At 41.6% G+C, this 24,768-nt stretch overlaps 1 protein-coding gene across 1 annotated transcript in view; it reads right to left on the bottom strand.

The window, feature by feature from the left end:
• The window catches only part of fbxl7 (F-box and leucine-rich repeat protein 7), a 391,183-nt gene extending 369,860 nt beyond the window's left edge, over window positions 1–21,323 (bottom strand). Inside the window, exon 1 of the mRNA XM_041183227.1 lies at window positions 20,913–21,323. Coding sequence (XP_041039161.1) covers window positions 20,913–20,949 — 37 coding nt within the window. The 5' untranslated portion in view covers window positions 20,950–21,323. The remainder of the gene's footprint in view (window positions 1–20,912) is intronic.
• Window positions 21,324–24,768: the final 3,445 nt, after the last annotated feature.

Raw genomic sequence — 24,768 nt, 5'->3', positions numbered from 1 at the left:
AAAGCCATCCACAATCATTCAAAGGTTAAGCTTAATTCCAGAGTAAGGGCCCCAGGAGACTCCATCTCATCATATATAGTGAAGTTGAAGCAGTTGGCCAAGCACTGCCACTTTGGAGACACACTTAATGATATGTTGTGGGGGCGATTAGTTTGTGGAGTTCACGATGACGCCATTCAGTGCCGTTTACTCGCAGGAGTGAACATCGATTTGAAGCGCGCTGTGGAAATAGCACTGGCCATAGGAAGTGCTGCGAGAGGCTCACAAGCTTTACAACATGTACAACATAGCACTGTTCTTCATGTGGGGTGGGAACCTTCTGCTGGGCATAGTGTGAAAACCAGAGACACAGCAGCGAAGCAAGAGACAATGCCTGCTATCAGAAACATGAAAAGGATCTAGTAGAAGCATTTCAGCAGCAACTCAGGGGTTAATCTGTTATAGATATGGGGGTGACCATGTACCCGACACCTGCATATTCAAGGGGGCAGAATACCATTCCATGGAAGAAGGGTCACTTAATAAAGCAATGTAGGCTAAATCAAAACAACCTGTTATGGCACAGCTAATGGTAAATACCAAAATGAAACTTGAAACAACAGCCACAGCTTGCTTTGCATTTTGTATAAATTTCAAGATGCATGCCTTGAATTCAATAGTAATAAGACCAAGTCTTATAGGTTTTTACAAAACTAGATTAAACATTTATTAATAAGAGAAATGATTTAAACACATACATAGATCTACAAATTACTACTAAGTCCCCTACTTAATCCCAGTTACACTTTCGTCAAGGCAACAGTAAGACACAGATTTCAAAAGACCCAGCCGGGCAAAGTGACACACAATACCCTGAACCAGTCGAATTCAAAATTTTTAGCTTCAGTTCCTTGAAAACAGCAGCTTGAGGAATAGATGCTGAAGGTTTTTCACACTTATTAGATCTTAAAAATGCCTCCCCTTAGACACAGCCTTCACTCCTTTATACATATTTTCCCCATTGAATGCAAATTCCCATTATTCCACTTTATCTTTGGACTTCATATTTCTGATAATAAAAATCTCTCATAGCACTAAGTTTTACTGGTAATCTTTGGGAAAAATAAATACTGTTTCTAAACTTCACCTGGTTAGGTGACACATTTCAGCCCTCCTTTGAAAATAATCTAGCCTGGTTTATCTAAAAATACAAATGTCTTTTTACACCTTACATTCTAAACCGCCCCTGTGTTTACTATGTTTACATCAACGCCTTCAGACCAGCTGCTTTTAATCAAGTTGTCTCTCACACACACACACAGATACAGATAACTATTTTACAATAATTTGAAACTTTAAAGGATTGTGGTCTGTATAAATAACTGTTTACAACATATCTCTCAAAATGCTGCAATGCTATCAAACCCAAAGTTTCCTTTTTGATTGTTAAATATCTTCTCTGTTGTGCATTCAACTTCTGTGAAAAACACCCTATTGGATTTTTAATTCCAGTGTCCCCTTCTTGTAGGCCCCAGTGCCTATATCACTTGCGTCAACGGCCAACTTAAATTGCTTGGTGTAATTGGGTACTGCCAAAACTGGTGTCGTAGTGAATGGAGTTTTCAAATTATCAAATGCCTTCTGACACTCGTGTCCATTGAAATTTCTCATTCTTTTTTTAATAGTTCAGTCAGTGGAGCAGCTACACTGCTAAAATTTGGCACAAATTTCCAATAAAACCCACTCTTGCCCAGAAATCTCAAAACTTCTTGTTTTGTTGCAGGCATGGGGAAATCCATGATAGCCTTGACTTTCACATCTCTCGGACCCACCTTATGTCCAACGGTACGGACTAGATATGTAACTTGTGCTTTTGAAAATTCACTTTTAGCTAAGTTCATCACCAAATTAGTGTCTTGTAATTGAGTAAATATTTTTCCTGATATTGTAAATGCTCCTTCCACATCTCACTGAAAACTATCAAGTTGTCAATATAAACAGCACAATTGTTCAAACCTGCAATTACTTTGTTTGTCAGTCTTTGAGATGTCACAGTTGCATTTTTCATACTAAACAGCATGACTTTAAATTGATATAGTCCATCTGGCATCACAAAAGCTGATATCTCCTTTGCTCTCTCCAATAACGTTACTTGCCAATATCCTTTTAGCAAGTCAATCTTTGTGATAAATTTTGATTGTCCCATATTCTCAATACAATCTTTCAACCGTGGTACAGGATATGAATCCACTTTTTTCAAATGCATCCACCTTTCGATAGTTCACATGCAGTCTTGGTGTTCCACCTGGTTTTGGTACCAGCACAATAGGCGAACTACAGTACTGCAACTAGACTCAATTATATCATTTTTAAGCATGAATTTGATTTATTTTTGTAGTTGTGATAACTTTGCCAGATTTAACCTATAAGGGTGTTGCCTTAGCAAAGATGAAACTTCTACAGATACATCATACATAGCTAAATTCGTCCTTCCCAACTTACTTTCCAAATCTCTTAGACACTTGTCTGGAGGGTAACTCGATATCATATTTAAATTTTCAAGTACCCTCTCATTATCCAATTTGATTGGAGGAAAATCAATTCAGAATCCTGTGTTTCCACTTCTTTCTCATTATCTATGACCACTAATACCTCCTTTTGATCCTCTTCCCTGTCAAAGTACTTTTTAAGCATATTTACATGACATGCCCTTTGCTTCTTTCTTCCATCTGGAGTATTTATTAAATAATTCACTTCGCTCAGCTTCTCTTCAATCCTGCAAGGCCCACTAAATCTTGCCTTCAATGAGTCACCCAGTACTGGTAACAGAACTAGCACTTTCTTCCCAGCAACAAAACTATGAACTGGAGCTTTCCTGTTTACTTTCATTTTCACCACTTGCTGTGATATCTTTAAATGTTCCCTTGCCAACTCATGTCCAATCTCTGTCTGAAATTTGATACATAATCCAGGAGAGTAGTTTCTGAATTTTGACCAACAAATTTCTCATGAATCAATTTCAGTGGTCCTCTTACCTCACGACCATAAACTAATTCAAAAAGACAAAGACCAGCCGACACATTAGGAGAGTCCCTAATAGCAAACAAGAATGGAATTCCCCTATCCCAATTCTGTAGATAATTCTGAAAATACGCCCTCATCATAGTTTTTAAGAGTTTGATGCCAGCTTTCTAAAGCCCATTGTGACTCAGAATGATAAGCTGTTGACTTAACTTGTTTTACCCCCAAACTGTTCATTACTTCCTTAAACAACTGTGACATGCAATTTGAATCCTGATCTAATGTAGGTATACCATATCTTGTAAAAAAAAAATTTTTAGCTCTTCCACAAATTTCTTTGTTGTAACATTTCTCAAATGGTATTGCTTCAGGAAGCTTGGTAGACGCATCCATTATTGTCAGTAGGTACTGATTTCCACCTTTGGTATTAGGGAGGGGTCCAACAATCAATCATGACCCTAGTAAAAGGTTCTTCAAATGATGGAAATGGAATTAAAGGTGCCAGCTAAAATCACTGCTTATGGTTTCCCTATCATGACATGTGTGACATGTTCTACAGAATTTGACTACATCCCTACGCAATCCAGGCCAAAAAATAAATGTTTTTGTATCTTCACCTGTGTCTAATTCCTAAATGTCCCCCCATTGGAATTTCATGAGCTATCCTCAGAATCTCATTTCTATATCCAAATGGTATTACAATCTGATGCACCTCCCTCCAGCTTTCATTTGCTGAAGCATGATAAGGCCTCCATTTTCTCATTTAAACACACTGAAATACATTTTGCCTCTGTTTCTGAGTAAGCTGTCTGATATAAATGTTTCATTTGCAAATCCTCTCTCTGTAACTCCATTAACCTCCTTGAATTAAACACTTCAGCTGAACTGTCCTTTAATCTTTCTTCCTGAACAACCTTATCAAACACAATGTGAGCTAATTAGATTTCCACACCTTCTCCCTGCCTTTGAACTTCCTGCTCTTCTTGTTTCAGTCTATGAACCTTTTATCTCCTTATCACACAATCTAGAAACAGTCCAGGATGCTCTCTGTAATACCTCTGTTGAAAACATTTCTACAGGCTGCTCAACTACCATAGGCATCACCCACATATGTGATCCAGTTATATCATTACCCAGAATAAGTTGAACCCTTGCAATAGGCAATTTTTCCACTACTCCAACAATCACCTCACCTGTTTTCCACTTACTCTTTAAATCTACCTTCCACAATGAAATAGGTTTAGAACCCCACTTATTATCACCTGTTCCTGTGGTATGCCCTCTGAACAACAAATGCCACTATCCTACAACATTAACTAGCCCATGTCTCTTAAAATTTTAAGATCTTTACCTACTCCACCCTGTACACATGGAACGACTTTCCTTTCACACACAAAATCTGTAAACATTTCTGCAACCTACTCCTCCAAATTCTCTTGGGTAAATTGTGAACGCACTTACCTATCATTGATTCTCCCTGTTTTACCTGTACACAAGCCACTGGTATTTCCTGTGCCTGAACCTCAGAACACACAGTACTTTTACTTCCAGAGCTTTAGCCTGCAATTTCCATTGCACTGATTTCATGTGTCCAACTTTATTACAATGAAAACACTTCAATTTTCAAATGTCACTTCTACTCTCAGCACCTTTCTTTTCATTCTGAAAAAAAAAAACTTCCTGTGAATTTCCACTTACTCCTTCTCTTCCTTAACTACCCACCTTCCTTTCACCTTCCCACTTTTGATCCTTTTCTAATTTAAAAGCATGATGAATACAAGGTTTAGCTCGAAGAACTAACTCAATCATCGGCTATCTCTGCTGCTTGCCTTACCTTTCAATCTTCTGTTCCCTTTTGAGTTCTCACTACTGAAGGAATTGAATCTTTAAATTCTTCCAAAAGAATTACTCTCGAGGAGCTGCATACGTTGTCTCTATCTTTAATGCCCATATCAAAATTACTTTGTTTTACTCAAACCTGATCATCAAAACGTAGGTTATTTGAGGTCGACACTGCAAATAAATATGCCCTCGATTCGGAATCATGTTGGATGTATTTCTCACTAGAAAATATCCAAATCGGACGCTAACTATGGAGCCACTGGATATTGGATGGATGGATGGATTGGATTTGATTTGGGGGGGTGGGGGGAGAGAACATTGTGTGTGTGTCATACAGACCAGGTACACTTCGATGTTTATTGTGCAATCTGCGCTAGTTTCCCTGTCTGTGTTTTTGGCTTACTATTCGTTCTTTCATTAATGTTATGACATTCTGGAAAGGTTAAATTTTGCTTTGAGGTTGCAACTAGCATGGTAGATTTGGTGGGGGGGGGGGGGAGCGGAATTAGTGCATGTAGCATGTTTGCACTTTCAAAAAAGCATTTGATAAAGCGTCTATCATTTTAGGCAGATCAAAGGATTCCAATGAGAAGGATTTGATAAGGTGCCACTTGAGAAATTATTATACAAAATTAGGGCTCAGGATTGGGAATGATATACTCACATTAGAAATGATCAGCAGACAGAAAACAGAGGAGGAATAAATGGCTTGGCAGATTATAATTAGCAGGTTACTGCAAACAATGTGTGAGCCTCAGCTATTTACAATCTGTTAATGATAGATGAGTAGTTGAGTGTAATGTATCCAAGTTTGCTGATTAAGGTGGGAAAGTTAACTGAGTTGCACACAAAGAGCGCTGTAGACAGGTTAAATTCAATAGGCAGGAATGTGGGAGATTGAACATAATGTGGAGAAATGTGAGGTTCTCCACTTTGGAAGGAAAAATAGAAAAACAATATTTCTTAAATGGTGAGAAACTGGGAAACGGTGTTTAGAGGGTCTCTGGTGTCTTTGATATGTGAATCACAAAGTTAACATACAGGTGCAACAAGCAATTAGGAAAGCAAATGGTATGTTAGCTTTTATTTTGAAGAGATTAGCGTATTATTTACAGTATAAATGACTTGGATGAGGGAAATTAATGTACTATCGCCAAGTTTGCAGATGACACAAAAATAGGTGGGAAGGCAAAGGGTGAGGATGACACAAGGCGTCTACAGAGGGATATAGACAGGTTAAGTGAGTGGGCAAAAATTTGGCAGATGGAATATAATGTGGGAAAATGTGAAGTTATGCACTTTGGCAGGAAGAATAGAGGAGCAGAATATCACAAACAGAAAAAGCCTGAAGAAAGCTGCAGCACAAAAGGATTTGGGGGTCCGAGTGCATGAATCACAAAAACTAACATATAAGTTCAGCAGGTAATAGGGAAGGCAAATGGAATGTTGGCCTTTGTTTCAAAGGGAATGGAGTATAAAAATAGGGAAGTCTTGCTAAAATTATACAAGGTACTAATTACACCTAGAATACTGTGAACAGTTTTGGTCCCCTTATCTAAGGAAAGATATACTGGCATTGGAGGCAGTCCAGAGAAGGTTCACTAGGTTGATCCTGGGGATGGAGAGATTTTCTTATGAGGAGAGGTTGAGTAGGTTGGGCCTGTACTCACTGGAGTTTAGAAGAATGAGAGGTGACCTTACTCAAACATATAAGATTCTTAGGGGGCTTGACAGGGTAGATGCTGAGAAGTTGTTTCCCCTTGTGGGATTCTCTTGGACCAGAGGGCATAATCTCAGAGTAGGGGGTCACCCATTTAAAACAGAGATGAGGAGGAATTTCTTCTGAGGGTAGTCAATCTGTGGAATTCTTTACCACACAGAGGGCTGTAGAGGCTGGGACATTAAGTATAATCTGTAAGGGAATCAAGGGGTATGGGGAAAAGGCAGGAAAGTGGAGTTGAGGATTATCAGATCAGCCATGATCTCATTGAATGGCAGAGCAGACTCGATGGGCCAAATGGTCTGCTTCTGTTCCTATGTCTTATGGTCTTAAACTCGATATAAAGTTTTCCCAGGTTGTTTCCTCATATTTCTAAATTTCTGCCTGTATGCCTCAGGAACCAACTCCACTGCACTCAAAATAGCCTTTTTTTAACCTCATCATGTAGTTCACTGACATTTCTTCTGACAATGAAGCATAAACCTCACGTGCTCTACCCACCAACCTGGATTGCAACAACAATGCCTGGTTTTCTTGTGATCAATTCATCTGTTTAGCTATCTTCTGAAATGAAATAAAGAATGCTTCCACATCTCTTTCTTCAAACTTTGGAAGAGTTTGTACAAATTTAAACATCTCCCCATTGGATTCTAATCTGGAAATAAATCCTTCCTCACCTACTGGCATCTCTTTTTTAACTGCCTGCATTTTAAGCTGGAACTCTCTCTCGCTCACTCTCTTTTTCCTCCTTTTCTAATTTCGCCATTTCTAATTCCCTTTCTTGTTTTCTTTCTCGCCCCTTCCCTTCTGCTTGCTCCCTTTTGAAATGCTCTTCCTTTTTCTTCTTATGCTGCCTCTAACTCAAATTTTTCAGTTCCTCTGCTTGTTCAAATTCAAGCTCCTTCATTTCTAACTGAAGTCTCACTACCTCCGGCTGTGGCTCGCTAGTGTCAGGTATCACTCCCAACTTTAAATGCTGTGCTATACCTTCAAATATATGTTTTCTTCACCCCTGCAGGTAACTCCAATTGTAATTTATCCACCAATTCCAGCAATTTAACTTTAGTTACCTTTTGTAAGCCAGCCAAAGTTATAACTTCAACTCCCAAATAAGTCTGTGCAACTGCCAAAGCCATAATGCAGTCTTGCCACTACAAAAAAAAACCTCACACCAACTCTTGAATTTAAAGTGCTTCTCGTACTCATAATCTTAAGATTCACCAACTCCAAACCCAATCAAGGAATTTCAAATATATCCCGCAAAGTGTTCTCAACTATGTTATGGCACATGTTATGGTAAATGCTGAGTTGTTCAAATCCCAAAGGGAAACTTGAAACAACTGCCACAATTTGTTTTCCAATTTGTATACATTTTGAGACGTATACCTTGAAGTCTGTAGTAATAAGGCCACCAAGTCTTAAAGGTTTTTACAAATCTAGATTAAACATTTATTAATAAGAAAAATGATTTTAAACACATATATAGGTCTACAAATTACTATGATAACTTCTAAGTCCCCTACTTAATCTGACTCCCAGTTACACTTTCGTTAAGGCAACAGTAAGAAACACAGATTTTAAAAGACCCGGTAAGGTGACACACAATACCCTGAACCAGTCGAACGCAAAGTAAGTTTTCATTATTTACAGTTCTTTGAAAACAGCAGCTTTCGCTCCTTTACATGTATTTTCCCCTTTGAATGTAAATTCTCATTGTTTCACTATGTCTTTGGACTTCATCTTTCTGATAATAAAAATCTCTCACAGTATTAAGTTGTACCTGTAATCTTTGGGAAAAATAAACACACAGTTTCTAAACTTCACCTGGATAGGTGATATATTTCACCCCTTCTTTGAAAACAATCTAGTCTGGTGTATTTAAAAATGCAAATGTACTTTTACTTTGTAAATGTCCCTCATGCTTACATGAAAGCCTTCAGTGCAGCTGCCTGTAATCCAGTTAAGACAAAAACACACACACAACAACACCACACACACAACACCACCACACACACATGAACTTGAAGCTGCTGATACCGACATCTATTCCCTATATAATGTCACAGCAGTAAAAACGGAACCTATTACTATCACAATCCAAGTTATTGGGAAGCCTCTAATAATGGAGGTAGATACTGGAGCCTCAACCATAGTGATGGGAGAGCACATATTTAAATACCTAAATGAAGGCACCCAGCCACTAAATCTGGGGCAAAAACAATGACTCAACCGAAGACACACACTGCAAAATCCACACAGGGAAAGGGTATCGCCACAGTACCTGTGTCCTCACGGCAGCAGACAGCCCAGCTTCCAGCGATCATGGTGACAGGTGAAGGACCCAGAAGGACTTTTGGGCCGAGACTGATTACAAAAAAAATCAAGCTCAACTGGTCTGCAGTATTTCATTTGGGAACAGGAGGAGTTCCTGAACTGCTAAGAAAATATGATTGTGTTTCGTGATGAATTGGGAAAGTTAGATGTTTGCTTGCAAGCCTTTTTATGTCGATTCTCAGGTGACACCCCGTTTCTCTAATGCCAGACCTGTGCCTTGTGCCTGAAAAGAGAAGGTGGTGGCAGAACTGTGCTAGTTAGAAAAGCTCGGCATCATCCAGCCAGTCCAATTTCTGGAATGAGCAGTGCCCATAGTCCCAGTGGTGAAACCTGGCCAAACTAAGGGCATTTGTGGGGACTATAAATTGACCGTGAACAAGGCAGCCAAATTAGATAAATATCCTGTCCCGAGGATAGACAATTTATATGCAAAGCTAGCTGGAGGCAAATCCTATACAAAACTGGACATGAGCCATGAATGCCAACAGTTAGAGCTGAACAGATGGCATGTCTAGAAGATGCAGAACCATCAACATGCACAAGGATATACTCGCCTACCCTTTGGAGTATTGCCTGTATGTGCAATCTTCCAAAGGACAATAGAGAGAGTCTTTCCCCACCCCCTAGCCCCCGCCGAGTACTACTTCCCCAAGTGGTAGTATACCTAGATGATGTTCTGACCACAGGGTCAACTGAAATCAAATACTTGACCAACTTAAAAGAGGTGCTAAGATGATTCTTGGAAGCTGGTGTATGATTAAAAAGAAAGAGAAATGTACTTTCCAAGCACCAGAAGTTACTTATCTGAGTCACAGGGTGGGTGCCATAGGTTTACATCCGGTAGAGGAGAAAGCTAGGGAAATCAAAGATGCTCCCTCTCCGTCCAGTGTAACTGAACTCAAGTCTTTCCTGGGCACGATCAATTATTATAGCTGCCTCTTGCCAAACTTATCAACCGTACTAGCACCACTGCCCTTGTTTAAAAAAGAATCATAGTTGGTTGTGGAATTCACAACAAGAAGAAGCCTTTGTGAAAGTTAAGAAGCTATTACATTCATCATGTTTATTGGCAAACTATGACCCATCGAAAGAATTGGTAATAACATGTGATGCCTCTCTTATGGTGTGGGAGCCGTGCTATCACACAGAATGGAAGACGGATCAGAAAGGCCAATTGCCTATGTCTTCAGAACCCTCTCCGTAGCCAAGAAGGGTTATTCCCAACTAAAAAAGGAAGCTTTAAACAGTGATATTCAGAGTGAAGAAATTCAACTAGTACCTGCATGGGCAACATTTCATTATTGTGTTGAACCATAAACCATTAATTCAGTGAGGATAAAGCCATTCTGCCAATAGTGTCAGCAAGAATTCAATGTTAGGTTTTGAGATTATCTGCGTATGAGCATACCTTTATGGCTTGCATACTGCAAATGCAGACGCACTCAGTCGTCTCTCATTACCAGATAGCAAGGTACATGCTCCAGTGCCACAAGAAGTTGTGCTTGTACTGAATTTCTTGGATTCTTTGCCTGTGTGTGCAAAGCAAAATAGGAATTGGACGAACAGAGTTCCAATTTTGTTGAAAGTCAGAGATCTTGTATTGCAAGGGTAGTCAAATATACCAGTGTCTGAAAATATGGGACCAATCCATGCCCGAAAAACAGAGTTAAGTTGTCAAGATGGAATCTTGTTGTGGGGATCAAGAGTTGTCATCCCTTCACAAGGAAGGGAGCCACTCTTGACAGAGCTTCATAGTGCACATTCAGGCATTTTGAAGATGAAAATGCACAAAGCCATGTCTGGTGGCCAGACAATGACAGTGATGTTGAAAGCATGATGAAGTATTGTCTCCACCGTGTGCAACCACAGAAGTTGCCTGTTTTGCCTCCACTGTATCCGAGGGAGTAGTCTGGTCAACCCTGGGTTAGACTACATATTGAATATGTAGGACCATTCTTTGGTACCATGTTTTAATCGATCATAGATGCACATTCCAAACTTGTGGATGTGTGTGAAGTCAGATCACCGACATCAAGTGCAACCATTGAAAAACTGTGTCAATGTTTTAGTATACACGGCCTACCGGAAGTTATTGTTTCTGATAATAGTACAGTCTTTACCAGTACAGATTTTCAGAAATTCATGAATTTAAATGGAATCAGACATATTAAAACAGCCCCATACCATCCCTCATGAAATGACTTAGATCCAACATTGGTGAAGGCTTTCAGCAGGGGAAAGAACAGAATGTCTGGTCGCAGTAAAACAGGAGGCAAAGGGCAAGCCAAGGCTCGCACCTCCAGATCCGGTCTCCAGTTCCCCATCAGCCGTATCCACCTGCACAAGGGTCACTATGCCGAGCGTGTCGGGGCCAGAGCCCCCGTTTACTTGGCCGCCGTCCTCGAGTACCTGACAGCCAAGATCCTCGAGCTGGCCAGCAATGCAGCCTGGGTCAAGAAGACCCGCATCATCCCCCACCACCTGCAGCTCGCCATCCGCAATGATGAGGAGCTCAACAAGCTGTTGGAAGGAGTTCACCATAGCCCAGGGTGGGATCCTGCCCAACAGCCAGGCTGTGCTGCTGCCCAAGAAAACTGGCCACCCCAGCAAGGTTTTCGCCTGAAGAGTGAGATTGGAAAAAGATCAAATGGTTTAGCTGAGAGAGCTGTGCAAACTTTCAAATCTGGAATAAAGAGGTTATCAGAAGGTACTCTCGAAACTCGACTTTCCCATCTCCTGCTCAATTATCTTATGATGCCCCATTCAACTACGGGTTTAATGCCATCTGATTTATTGATGAAATGCCACCTACGTACAAGGTTAAGTCTGGTGTTTCCAAACTTAGAGGGGAAGGTATCAGAAGAATCAGAGGAATCAAAAATTGAGTCACAATATTCATAGCAAAGCTTGAAGATTTACTATAAGAGATATAGTTTTCATGCAGAATTTTGCAAGTTGACCTTTTTGAGTTCCTGGCACAATTGCCTGAGAAACTGGTCCCTTGTCCTTCCAGGTAGCAGTGGAAGACCAAATTGTTGGAAAACATGTGGATCATCTTAGGAATAGAGAGAGATTCCAACAACCAGCTATTCCACCTCTGATTAACATCAAACTATTAATCCCTGAGGTGACAGATCAACCTGGAATAGATATGCCTGATGTCTCTGTAGAGTTGATAAACTCTGAACTGCCACTTTCTAATAATATATCTGAAGTTGCAGTTCCTGATCACGTTGATTCAGTGGAAGAACCACAAGCGGTAGAGCTTTGCCAATCTAACTGAATACGGAAACCACCTCAGAGACTCAATCTTTAATCACCTGAGTTGCGTACAGGCATATGTTGTGGGATATTCAAATGTTCTCTGTAAATAGAAACTGTAAATAAACTAAAGGTGGAGGAAATGTAATAATTGCTTACCAGGGGCCATGCAATTATCCTTGGAGGCTCTAACCAATGAGCCCTAAGTGCAGGAATTCCGGGGGGGGGGGGCGGGGGGCTTTCTTGTCGAGGACCTGGCTCAAGCATGTAGCATGTGAAAAGCTCTCTGTAATAAAGTTATCTGTTTCTAGTAGAAACCTGTCCGTACATCCAGTCATTACATCTGTATTGCCAGGTTCAATTCATTCATATCAAAAATAGCACTGGTCCCAACACAGCAACACAGGACTACTTGCATGCCAAACAGTGGAAGCAGCATGCAATAGACAGAGATAAGCGATCCCACAACAACAGGATCAGATGTAAGCTCTGCAGTCCTGCTACATCCAGTCGTGAATGGTGGTGGACAATTAAACAACTCACTGGGGGGAGCAGGCTCCACAAATATCCCCATCTTCAATGATGGGGGAGCCGGGGACATCAGTGCAGAAGATGAGGCTGAAGCATTTGCTACAATCTTCAGCCAGAAGTACCCGAGTGGATGATCCATCTCGGCCTCCTCCTGAGGTACCGAACATCATAGACGCCAGTCTTCAGCCAATTTGATTCACGCCACATGATATCTACATACTGTATAGGCCATTGGCCCTGACAACATTCCAGCAATACTACTGAAGACTTGTGCTCCAGAACTTGCTGTTCCCCTAACCAAGCTGTTCCAGTACAGCTACAACACTGGCATCTACCCAGCAATGTGGAAAATTGCCCAAGTATATCCTGTACACAAAGCAGGACAAATCTAACCCAGCCAATTAACGCCTCATCACTCTACTCTCAATCAGCAGCAAAGTGGTCGAATGTGTCATCAACAATACTATCATCAAGTGACACTTACTCACAAACAACCTGCTCACTGACACTCAGTTTGGATTCCATCGGGGTTACTCAGCTCCTGACATCAATACAGCCTTAGTCCAAACATCGACAAAAGAGCTTAACTCCAGAGGTGAGGTGCGAGTGACTGTCCTTGGCATCAAGGCAGCATTTTACTAAGTGTGGCATCAAGAAGCCACAGCAAAACTGGAGTCAATGGGAATCAGGGAGAAAACTCTCCATTGGCTGAAGTCATATCTAGCACAAAGGAAGATGGTTGTGGTTGTTGGAGGTCAATCATCTCAGTCCTTAGACATCACTGCAGGAGTTCCTCAGGGTAGTGTGCCAGGCTCAACCATCTTCAGTTGCTTCATCGATGACCTTCCTTCCATCAGGTGGTCAGAAATGGGGATGTTCGCTGATGATTGCACAATGTTCAGCACCATTCACAACTCCTCAGGTACTGAAGCAGCCCATGTCCACATGCAGCAAGACCTGGACAACATTAAGGCTTGGGCTAAGTTACATACATGCACCATACACATGCCAGGCAATGGCCATCTCCAACAAGAGAGAATCCAACCATTTCCCTTTGACATTCAATGGCATTACCATCACTGAATCCCCCACTATCAACATCCTGGGGATTATCATAGACAGGTTAGAGGCTGGGAATTCTGCAGAGAGTAACTCAGTTCCTGATGTCCCAAAGCCTGGCCAGCATCTACAAGGCTCAAGTCAGGAGTGTGATGGAATAATCTCCACTTGGCTGAATGAGTGCAGCCCCAACAACACTCAAGAAGCTCGACACCATTCAAGACAAAGCAACCTGCTTGATTGGCACCACCATGTTGATCCACCACCTTCAACATTTACTCCCTCTCCATCAACACACAGTGGCAGCAGTATGTACCATCTACAAGATGCACAGTCACCACTCACCAAGGCTCCTTTCATAATACCTTCCAAACCCATGACCTCTACTACCAATAAGGAGCAAGGGAAGCGTTTGCCTGGGAATACCAAGTTCTTGCAAATACCAAAACCTGCAAGTTCCCTCCAAGTCACTCACCATCCTGACTTGGAACTATATTGTCGTTCCTTCACTGTCATTGGGTCAAAATCCTGGAGCTCCCTCCCAAACAGCACTGTGGGTGTAACTACACCCTATGGACTGCAGTGGTTCAAGATGGTGGCTCAACACCAAGGGCAATACGGGATGGGCAATAAATGCTGGCCCAACCAGGAACACACACATTCTGTGAAAGAATAAAACAAAAACCCTGGGGAACACCATTTATACTTCTCTTTAGTCTGAAAAATGACTTTTCATCACAAATTGCTGCTTTCTATGCCATAGTCAATTTTGTATCTATGCTATCAATCTCTCCTTAATTTTGATAATAAGCTTATTAAGTGGTACTCTGTCAAACACCTTTTGAAGGTCCATGGGCTGGATTTTACTCCTGAATCCCAACCCCACACTGTCATAAAGTCATGGGATTATGTGCATTTTCCTGTTAATTTGTTGTCCAATTAGGAGTGGCAGACACCTGGAAGTGTCAATACACAGGCCAGATTTTACCCTGATAGAATTTACCCTGCAATTTGAGAGGAAAAAGCTGGAATCAGATGTAACGGTATTACAGTTGAATAAGGGCAACTACAGAGGCATGAGGGAGGAGCTGGCCAGAATTGACCGAGAGATGAGCCTAGCAGGAAAGACAGTGGAACAACAATGGCAAGAGCTTCTGGGAGTAATTTGGGAGACACAGCAAAAATTCATCCCTAGGAAGAAGAAGCATGCTAAAGGGAGGACAAGGCAACCATGGCTGACAAGGGAAGTCAGGAACAGCATAAAAGCTCATTCTCCTAAACTGTCCAAATCCTTCTGCAGCCTCTCCGCCTCCTCAATACTACCTGTCCCTCCACCTATCTTTGTATCATCTGCAAACTTAGCCAGGTTGCTCTCAGTTCCTTCATCTAGATTATTAATGTATAAAGTGAAAAGTTGTGGTCCCAACACTGACCCCTGTGGAACTCCACTAGTCACCGGCTGCCATCCTGAGAAGGACCCCCTTATCCCCACTCTCTGCCTCCTGCCAGACAGCCAATCTTCTATCTATGCTAGTACCTTGCCTTGAACACCATGGGCTCTTATCTTACTGAGCAGCCTCCTGTGCAGCACCATGTCAAAGGCCTTCTGGAAGTCCAAGTAGATAACATCCATTGGCTCTCCTTTGTCTAACCTAGTTGCCTCCTCAAAGAATTCTAACAGATTTGTCAGACATGAGCTCCCCTTGATGAAACCATGCTGACTTTGCCCAATTTTATCATGCACTTCCAAGTATTCTGAAATCTCATCCTTAATAATGGACTCTAAAATCTTACCAACGACCGAGGTCAGGCTAATCGGCCTGTAATTTCCCATCTTTTGCCTCACTCCCTTCTTAAACAGGGGGGTTACATTAGCGATTTTCCAATCCCCCACCCCACCCCGGTCAATTGTCCCAGTGTTTACAGACAACTGGCTCAGAACTGTGTGCCAGCTGTTAAGGATGGGGAAGAGGTGGTAAGATGGTCCCCGACTTTTTTCCACCACTCAACTGACCTCAGATAGATGTGTTTTAAAGGAAAAATGTTTTAGCCACTTGATTGCTGTGACTCTCTAGAATAGAGAACTGGCAAGTTTTGACAAAAAGGATAAAGGTTTATTTTCCAACATCTAAATTTGCAATAGTACATAGACTCACACGCAAAAAAGTGACGATAAAAAGGGGTAGCATACAGGTAGGTCTTAAAATATCCAAAAATTCAGTGTTATATTTGGGTCTCTCAAGATGGAAGCTTAAAATATTGCAGGCCCAAGGATTCCCTTTTGGTTCACTGAAGAAATGGAGGTTGGAAGTTTCTGGCGATGGGCTCACAGTGGCTTCCTGCTTGCAGCAGCAGGTTTCTGGCTTCACTGCAGTTGAGGCTTAAATGCCCTTTTAAATGGCTTAGCAAGCCACTCAGATGCATCAAATCACTACAAAGACATACAAAAGGAATGAAACCAGACAGACTATCTGACATCGACCTAGGCACCAGAAACAACAATGGCAAACCCAGCCCTGTAAATCCTGCAAAGTCTTCCTTACTAACACCTGGGGCTAGTGCCAAAATTGGGAGAGCTGCCTCACAGACGAGTCAAAAGCAGCAGTCTGACATAGTCATCCTCATGGAATCATATCTGACAGATCATGTCCCAGATACCAGCATCACTATCCCTGGGTATGTCCTGTCCCACTGGCAGGACAGACCCCATAGAGGTGGCAGCACAGTGGTATACAGTTGGGAGGGAGTTGCCCTAGGAGTCCTCAACATCGGCTCTGGCCCCTTGAAGTCTCATGGCATCAGGTCCATCATGGGCAAGGAAATCTCCTGCTGATTACCAGCAACCTCCACCCCCCCAACACTCCCCTTCCCAACCCCTGGCCCCCAGCAGATGAGTCTCTACTCTTCCATGTTGAACACCAATTGGAAAATACTATGGGCCCTGACAATATTCTGGCAATAGTACTGAAGGCTTGTGCTCCAGGACTTTCCAAGCACCTAGCCAAGCTGTTCCAATACAGCTGCAACACAAGCACCTACCCAGCAATGTGAAAAATTCTCAGTTATGTCCTGTGAACAAAAGACAGAACAAATGCAACCCGGCCAATTACTGCCTCATCAGTCCACTCTCCATCATCAGTAAAGTGACGGAAGAGGCCATCAAACAGCAATAACCTGCTCGCTGACACTCAGTTTGGTTTCTGCCAAAGTCACTCAGCTTCTGACCTCATTGCAGCCTTGGTTCAAACATGAACAAGAGAACTGAACTCCCGAGGTGAGGCGAGAGTGACTGCCCTTGATATCAAGGCAGCGTTTGACCGAGTGACATCAAACAGCCCTGGCAAAACTGCTCAAAAACAGGCTACTCAACCCAACTAGTCTTTATACTCCACATTTGCCTTCTCCCACCCCAACAGCATAACATTCTTTTCTATTCTCCCTCATGTAATTATCTAACTTCCACATTTGCCAGTTCCTGACCTTCTGATGTTGCCACAGGATTCCTAGGTCTTGTTAATGAAGTGGGAGAGGACGTTCTCAGCCTCCCACCACATTTTGCCGGAGGAACACTTGCTGAACACACTACTGTAGTGACCACACAATAAAGCACCGCATCATGACTTGCTCCCAGAACCATTTGAAGTCTGCAGAGGTCCCAGGCAGGTCAAACACAGATCAGGTTTAAACTTGATGCCCACCATGTGAACACTCCTCCCACCACCACCCACGCCCACCCAACTGCGAATGTTTATGTTTGGGTCTCCCTGGTTGCTGACCTCCACCAACGGGTAGTTGGCCCTGATCTCACAGACATTAAATGTTCTGCCCTTTTCCCCAGTGCTTGCTACTGCCAGAGGCTGGGCTTATGCCAGGAGTGCCCTCAAGCCATAGTAATGGCCAGGACAGGAAATTGTTCCTGCCTACACCCAGGAGTGGTGCTATGTACTTCAGCTTTTCTCCAACCCTGGGACAAAGATGCCCAGGAAAATCATTGTTATATTCAGGAAGAGCTGACCATGGCAGTTTTCCAATTAATGTGCTCCCAAATATAAGTTCCATTGCAAAATATTTCTGCATTCATGTAATCTAAGGTCAAATAGATGCCTCCCATTCTAATCAAATAAATGCCTTTAGCCAGTTCAGCAGTTTGCATCATGAACTCTGCATTGTATAACACCAATTACCAACTTGCTTACTGCCATTTCCAGTTATTTAAGTGTTTTAGAAGATTGCCTTGGCTCATACCCTTATATCCCATTAAGGGGAAAAAATGTTTTTCAGTAAAATATTTTAAACTTCTACACATGCGCAGGAAAGCAAGTCTCATCTTACAAATTGGCTTTCAACATGTCGGAGTAGAGAGAGGCAGCAGAACACAAGATAAATCAGGTAGTGAACAGAGATCCCTCTGTGCAGCTCCCTTGAGAGCCAAATTAAAAGTTTCAAGTCTTGTCACTGCCATCCAGTGGATAACTATGACACTCATGCATTAGGTAGCTATATTGTCAGAAAGGCATCTGAGAATATTGGCTAGATAGTGTGTGTGTAGAATCTGGAAATCATGATTCGATGATTAGTCAACACTCAATTATTGTTGTATTATATGGCTACCAGAATGGTAGAAGGCAAATTAGATGGATCACAGTCTTTTACCATCTAGCAACTCCAATATTGCTACAGTCCTTACGAACATTCAGGTTTTCACCTGATATATCAAACTTTCATTTATTGCAAAAATGCAGTTTCCATAATCAAACTGTACCACCTATGATGTGAAGCTTATATCATTATGTATGCATGAATGGGATAACCTGCCTCAAAACGACCCTCTTTTTATGAAAGCATGCACCAGAGATAATATAGAATGCCTAATAGACTCTCTTGCAAACTCCAAAAGATGAGAAATATTACATTATCATATTGTTCCATTCTGGCTAAAACTGATAGTTAAATTTAGTTACAAGTGAAACAATTGCACCAAAACAAAAAAAAACCGAGATGTTGTGAATACTTTCCTCTTGCCTGGATGAGTGCAGCTCCAACAACACTCAAGAAGCTTGACAGCATCCAGGACAAAGCAACTGTTTGATTGGCACCCCATCCACAAATATTCACCCCCTCCACCAGCAACACACAATGGCAGCAGTGTGTACCATCTGAAGGATGCACTGCAGGGACTCACCAAGCCCCTAGCCTCTACCATCCAGAAGGACAAGGGCAGCAGACACATGGGAACATCACCACCTGGAAGTTCCTCTCCAAGCCACTCACCATCCTGACTTGGAAATATATCACCGTTCCTTCAAAGTCATTGAGCCAAAATCCTGGAACTCCCTCCCTAACAGTACTGTGGGTGTACCTACACCACATGAACTGCAGCGGTTCAAAAAGGCAGCTCACCACTACCTTCTCTGGGGCAATTAGGGATGGACAATAAACGCTGGCCTAGCCAGTGACGCCTACATCACATGAATGAATTGAAAAAAAACAATCTGATGACGCCTTTTCAGAGAAACCAATCCTTCATAAATTTCTGAACATTTGTGGATGGATATGCCCTTTGAAATGACCCAAGAAATGTATCGGGCATTTTTATACAAGTTCTTTCTCCTCGTTGTACTCCTGCACACCACAGCATCTGAACATGAATTATGGAAACTGGAATGGAATTGAAGGCTGAACGTGAACACTAAATTGAAAGTGACGTAACAGTATAGCAGTCTTTCTTTGTCGAAAGAAGTTTTTGTGTTACAAGTGATAAGCTTGATAAATCAAATTACAGATCTGTGCTCCCAGCATGGGCTTTGCATGTTGTGCATACTGGGAATTCAGGCATGGAAGTTTGCAGGCCATGCAAGATTGCCCCTGCATTAACTTTAATTTATGCTGAACTACACTTGAAATCCTGACATCTGACAAGTTAAAGTTCTGCTTCCTTCACATCGCTTCCCTTTTTGCCACATACTTTGCTTTTTCTTCATTTTGTTACATGTTAAATTATTATAAAGTATAGGTAAATTATACTTTTTCCTCCAGAAACTAACAGTTTTCCTTGTTCCTCCGTCAAAAATATTTTCAAAGTCAGTTTCATGAAGGTTTATGTGCCCACAGCTATGATTTCCACTTTTTATCCTCTAGTTTTGGATCTAGGAACCTAAGGGGCGGAGAGAGCATTGCAATGTGTGCCACTCAACCAAACAGGCCTTTTCTTGTGAAAGTATTAATAGCTCCATTGTGAATGATGGTCGGTGACTACTCCATCTCTTTTAATCTGTAGGAATCTTTATTTATTATTTAATAGTCAACCAAAATTATTTTGGTGACAACTTTGGGGCAATGTAAGCTCTAAATTTCAAGACCAACCCTTTCATGGTGCCCGTCTTTCTATACATGACGTGTCCCAAAGCCATACTGGAACCTCAAAATCTTTAAAAAGCACATGTTCATCTGACAAAGACGAAGCAATTATATCAAGTAGACCGAAATCCAGAATTAGAATGAACTGCGAGAAACCGAATGGTCGCACAAAACATTTAAGAAACGCAACCAGGTTCTGAAATTCAACTGAGACATTCAATCAGACCTTTAAATCTCAGGAACTATAACTTACTTCACTGTTTAACTGCTCCCAGGAAAATGTTTGTTTTAAGTTATTCAGTTAACAATACTTAGATAAACATATTTCAATTCATTGTTAAATTGTGAGGGATTACACTAACATTGGACCTGCACATTTGATTAAATCCAGGTAAACATCAGCTCAGCAATTATCAATCCTCGTCTCCCTATCAACAGTGCTTTAAGCCATGGGTGCAAAAACTGGGAGGCGCTTCATCGCAGTTCCCGGCTTCAAAACCAGCAAACAAGCATTTATGTTCATCTGGTCTCCCGTCCTCTTGGTTATTTTGACGCCAATTCAGTCACATACTTTTCATTCAATCATTTTTGGAATCATTTAAAGACAAATAGCGTTAGCCAAAAGCCGTCTGAATGAACAATATCGTACTCAAAACAACTTAATAAGTAGTAACTTTAAAAGGAATACACGACACTGGATGTCTGGAGTCCTGACAAGCTTTCAAGGAAGAAATAACTGGGTGAGTCACGTCCTTCTCAATGCAAACTTTTAATTTCTCTCTGTAGAAGTTCACTACATAAAACTCACCCTCACTGCCGCACTGTTTGCCATTATTCGCTCCCATCCTCCAGACTTCATGCTATATCATCATAGCCCACCACACCATCCCAAATTCCAGACCGGGGTGGGTGGGGGAGAGAGAGAAAACAAGCAGCGCAGGGCAGGAATCGTTCAGCTTGCTGCGAACGGTTTCCTGACTCCAGAAAGAGAAGGGAAAAAAACAACTCAAATTATAATCCACAGGCGCTCGGCGACTCCTTCTTGTTCCCGATGGGTTATGAAATAAATCCTCCTCAATCGTCCACTCTCTTTAAGACCAAGAGAGATCCTGCACTGAGATTGAAAGATCCGACCAAAGTGTCAGCGTCCGAGAGGCCGGAGCCCGAGCTGAGCTGAGCGGAGCGCGTCCCCCACTCAGCAACCTAGAGGAGCAAACTCGGGCACCGCCCAGCTGTCAATCCCCCTCCCCCAACCAAAACACCCCCCCCACCAGCCGGGGAGAGAGGTTATGGAGAGGAACTTTTCCCGCCCCTTAAAGGAAACCTCTGTTATAATCATTATAACAGAAGGGGAAATTATATTTAAAAGTCTTACTTTTCTCATAGTTTCCCTTCGAAAATGTCCAAGTTGCGATTTCCTCAACGACCTGTGCACAAAAAATATATTACTTAATTATAATCCACGGATGGAAATTTAACATCGTCCTGACTGGAGGTTAACATACGGCGGGCTGTGTGAGGTCAGTGTTTACATCTCTTTAAAACAGGTCGCAGGGATTACAATTTTTACAGGTCGTATCGCAACTTCGTCAGCCGCCTAACAAAGTGTCCGGTTGTAAAACTAGTCGCAGTGGTAAAGGGATTCCCAAATATGTGGAGTACCTCGACTTATTTTTACGGATGTTGAGTAAAAGTGTGGATAACATGGATACACGGCACAGAAACTATTCGGCCCAGCCAATCCATGATATGTCTATGTTCCAATGAGGCCTCCCATCTTTTCTCATCTAAATCCACCATGGTAACCATCTATTCCCTTTTCCCTCAAATGCTTGTCTGGGTTCTCCTTAAATGCATCTATATTGGCTTCAACCACCCGCTATGGCAATCAGGAACCACTCATTGTGGATGAATAAATTGCTTCAATTCCCTATTGGGTTTCTTGGTGACTTCCTCACAAGGGTAAACATTCTCTCTGTATCCACTCTATCAATACGTTTCATAATTTTAAAGATAACTATTAGATCACCCCTCAGCCTATTTTCAAGAGTGAAGAGACCCAGCTTGTCAATTCCTTCCTGATAAACACATCCACACATTTCCGCTATCATCCTTGTCAATCTTCTCTGCATCCTCTCCATTCCCTCTATATTCATTCCATAATCTGATAACCAGAACTGCACCACAGTACTCCAAGTATAATCTAACCAAGGTTCAATTCAGGTTTTGCATAATTTCTCTGCTTTTCAATTCTATCCCTCTAGCAATAAAGCATAGTGCTTGGTTTGCTTTTTTTAAAAATGTCCTTGCTAACTTGTGGTGCAACTTTTAGTGATTGATTGTATTTGTAGTCCAAGATTCCTTGTTCCTCTGTCCCACCTAGACTTGCATCTTCCAAGTAAGAAATGACCTCAATATTATTCTTCCTACCAAAATGTACTACCACACATGTATCTGTAATATCTGTGTGGGCTCCCATAATATTTTTATACAAATTTCCTCTGATGGCTGGGCCCCTGGATGTGTGTGAAAAAGAGCACAACAGCATTCCAGCTACTGAGCACTCGGTTATAAGTACATACTGCACTATTGACTGTGATAACTGTCACATGTAAAACTACACCTTGCTCCCAAGCCTGAACATAATTGTTAGCTCTCCTTTTGTTAAGGAGAAATCTCTTTAAGATTCTGTTATAACATTTTTACTAACACGCCCCACACCCCAACTGGAAAAGAAAAAAAAGTCTAAATTAGGATCACAGTGCATGTATGTGAATGCACAGAGTGTGGTAAATAAGATTGGTGAGTTGAAGATGCCTATAGCCTCATGGCAGATTTGTTAAGGGAAAATCATGTAGACTAACTTGCTTGAGTTTGTTTTGATAAGGTAATAGAGAGATAGGTGAGGGTCCTACTGTTGATGTGGTGCACATGGACTTCCAAAAGGCATTTGATAAAGTGCCACACAACAGACCTGTGAGCAAAGTTAGAGCTGTTGGAATAAAAGAGACAGTAGCAACGTGAATGTGACATTGGCTGGTCAAAGGAAACAAAGAACAGTGGTGAATAGTAGTTTTTTGGATTGGAAGAAGGTTTATAACGAAGTTCACCAGGGCTTTTCTTGATATATAATTACGATCTGGACTTTTGTGTACAGGGCACAATTTCAAAACTTGCAGATGATATAAAACTTGAAGGTAATGTGAACTGTGAGGAGGATAGTGTAGAACTTCAAAGGATAGACAAGTTGGTGGAAGGGGTAGGAAAATTTGAAGTTTTCAGAAGTGCCAAGTGGGTGAGGGTGAGGTGAGGCAATGAATGCTGGCTCTGAATTCTGCTTGCTATAAACTGTTAGCAGATGCATAAAGAGAGTGTGATTCAACAGGCTGAATGGCCCACTCCTCCTTTATTCCTAAATGATGAATGGAGCAGCATGAGCCTAGTGGTTCATTTGTAAGAATATAGAATGTGAAGATATATCCACTGACCTTGACCATTTGTGTGAGGTGATTGAATGTTTTGCAACACTACATCCAAATCCTCCAAGCTAGACTGCTAGCATTGACTATAATGGCTTTCTGGTCCCACTGTGGTCATAATGTTTGGCTAGAAGTCCTCCTGGGCACCTGTGGGAAGAGGACATCGCCCCCTCCTGCACCAAGGCCTCCTGTGGCCTCCATCAGAGAACCTATGTTCTGTTGCAGCATTTCCAATCCCAGTTCAACAATTTCACATTGTAATCTTTGCCCCTATTTTGTTTCCATTCTCTTTGAATGTTTTAATCTTATTCTGGCTTTTCCTTTGTTTTTGCTTTTAGCTGGCAGGTGTTCATCATTCTGCCATTCATAACTTGTCTAGACACATCTTTTGTTGATTTACTTGTTGCTTTACTTGTTGAATTACCGCCCCCATTGGCCTTTTGTTGTTTAATTTCTCCTGTTATCAACTCTATCCTTCCTTCTGTTTATCTTCCATCCTCCCCCATTCATTGCTTAAAAACTATTATATTTCTACCTTTCCCCAGTTCTGATCATCTCTTCACAGATGCTGACCAACCTGCTGAGTATTTCTAGCATTTTCTGTTTTTTATATCTAAAACAGATTATAAGTCAATATCATTGGTGTTTGTGGGACCTTTCTGTTTACAAATTGGCTGCCAAATTTCCTACATTTCAGTGATTAGACTTTAGATGTCAGGTGTAATCCCTGGATATGATACAATTGGCCTCAGTACCTCAGAGGGAAAATCAGCCAGGTTCCTACTTGTTTTTTTCATTAATTCCTGCTAAAAGTACATGCACTGGTTATCAGGTAATGACACAATTGGCCCTAATTGTAGTATCTCCTACTGACATTGCCCCCACCTTTCCTGTCATCTGGTAAAAATACCATTTAGGATTTGAGCTATGTAGGCAGAGGGACAGAACACAAATCTCAGAAAGTGATCATGTTTGTATGTAGTGCTGATCTGACATAACCTGGATTAGTGGGCAGTTTTGGTCACCATATGATCAAAAGGATATCTCTAGACATTGGAGATAATGCTGTGGAGGGCAATTAAACCTATAATTGTGATTAGGCATCCAAGTTATAAGGAGATGCTGCAGAAACCGGGCATGTTATTACTGGCGCAAATAAGGCTTAGATGATATTATGCAATAGAC

The sequence above is a fragment of the Carcharodon carcharias genome, chromosome 3 (genome assembly GCF_017639515.1).
Source record: "Carcharodon carcharias isolate sCarCar2 chromosome 3, sCarCar2.pri, whole genome shotgun sequence".
Lineage (NCBI taxonomy): Eukaryota > Metazoa > Chordata > Chondrichthyes > Lamniformes > Lamnidae > Carcharodon > Carcharodon carcharias.
This window is presented reverse-complemented; position numbering and strand designations above follow the sequence as displayed.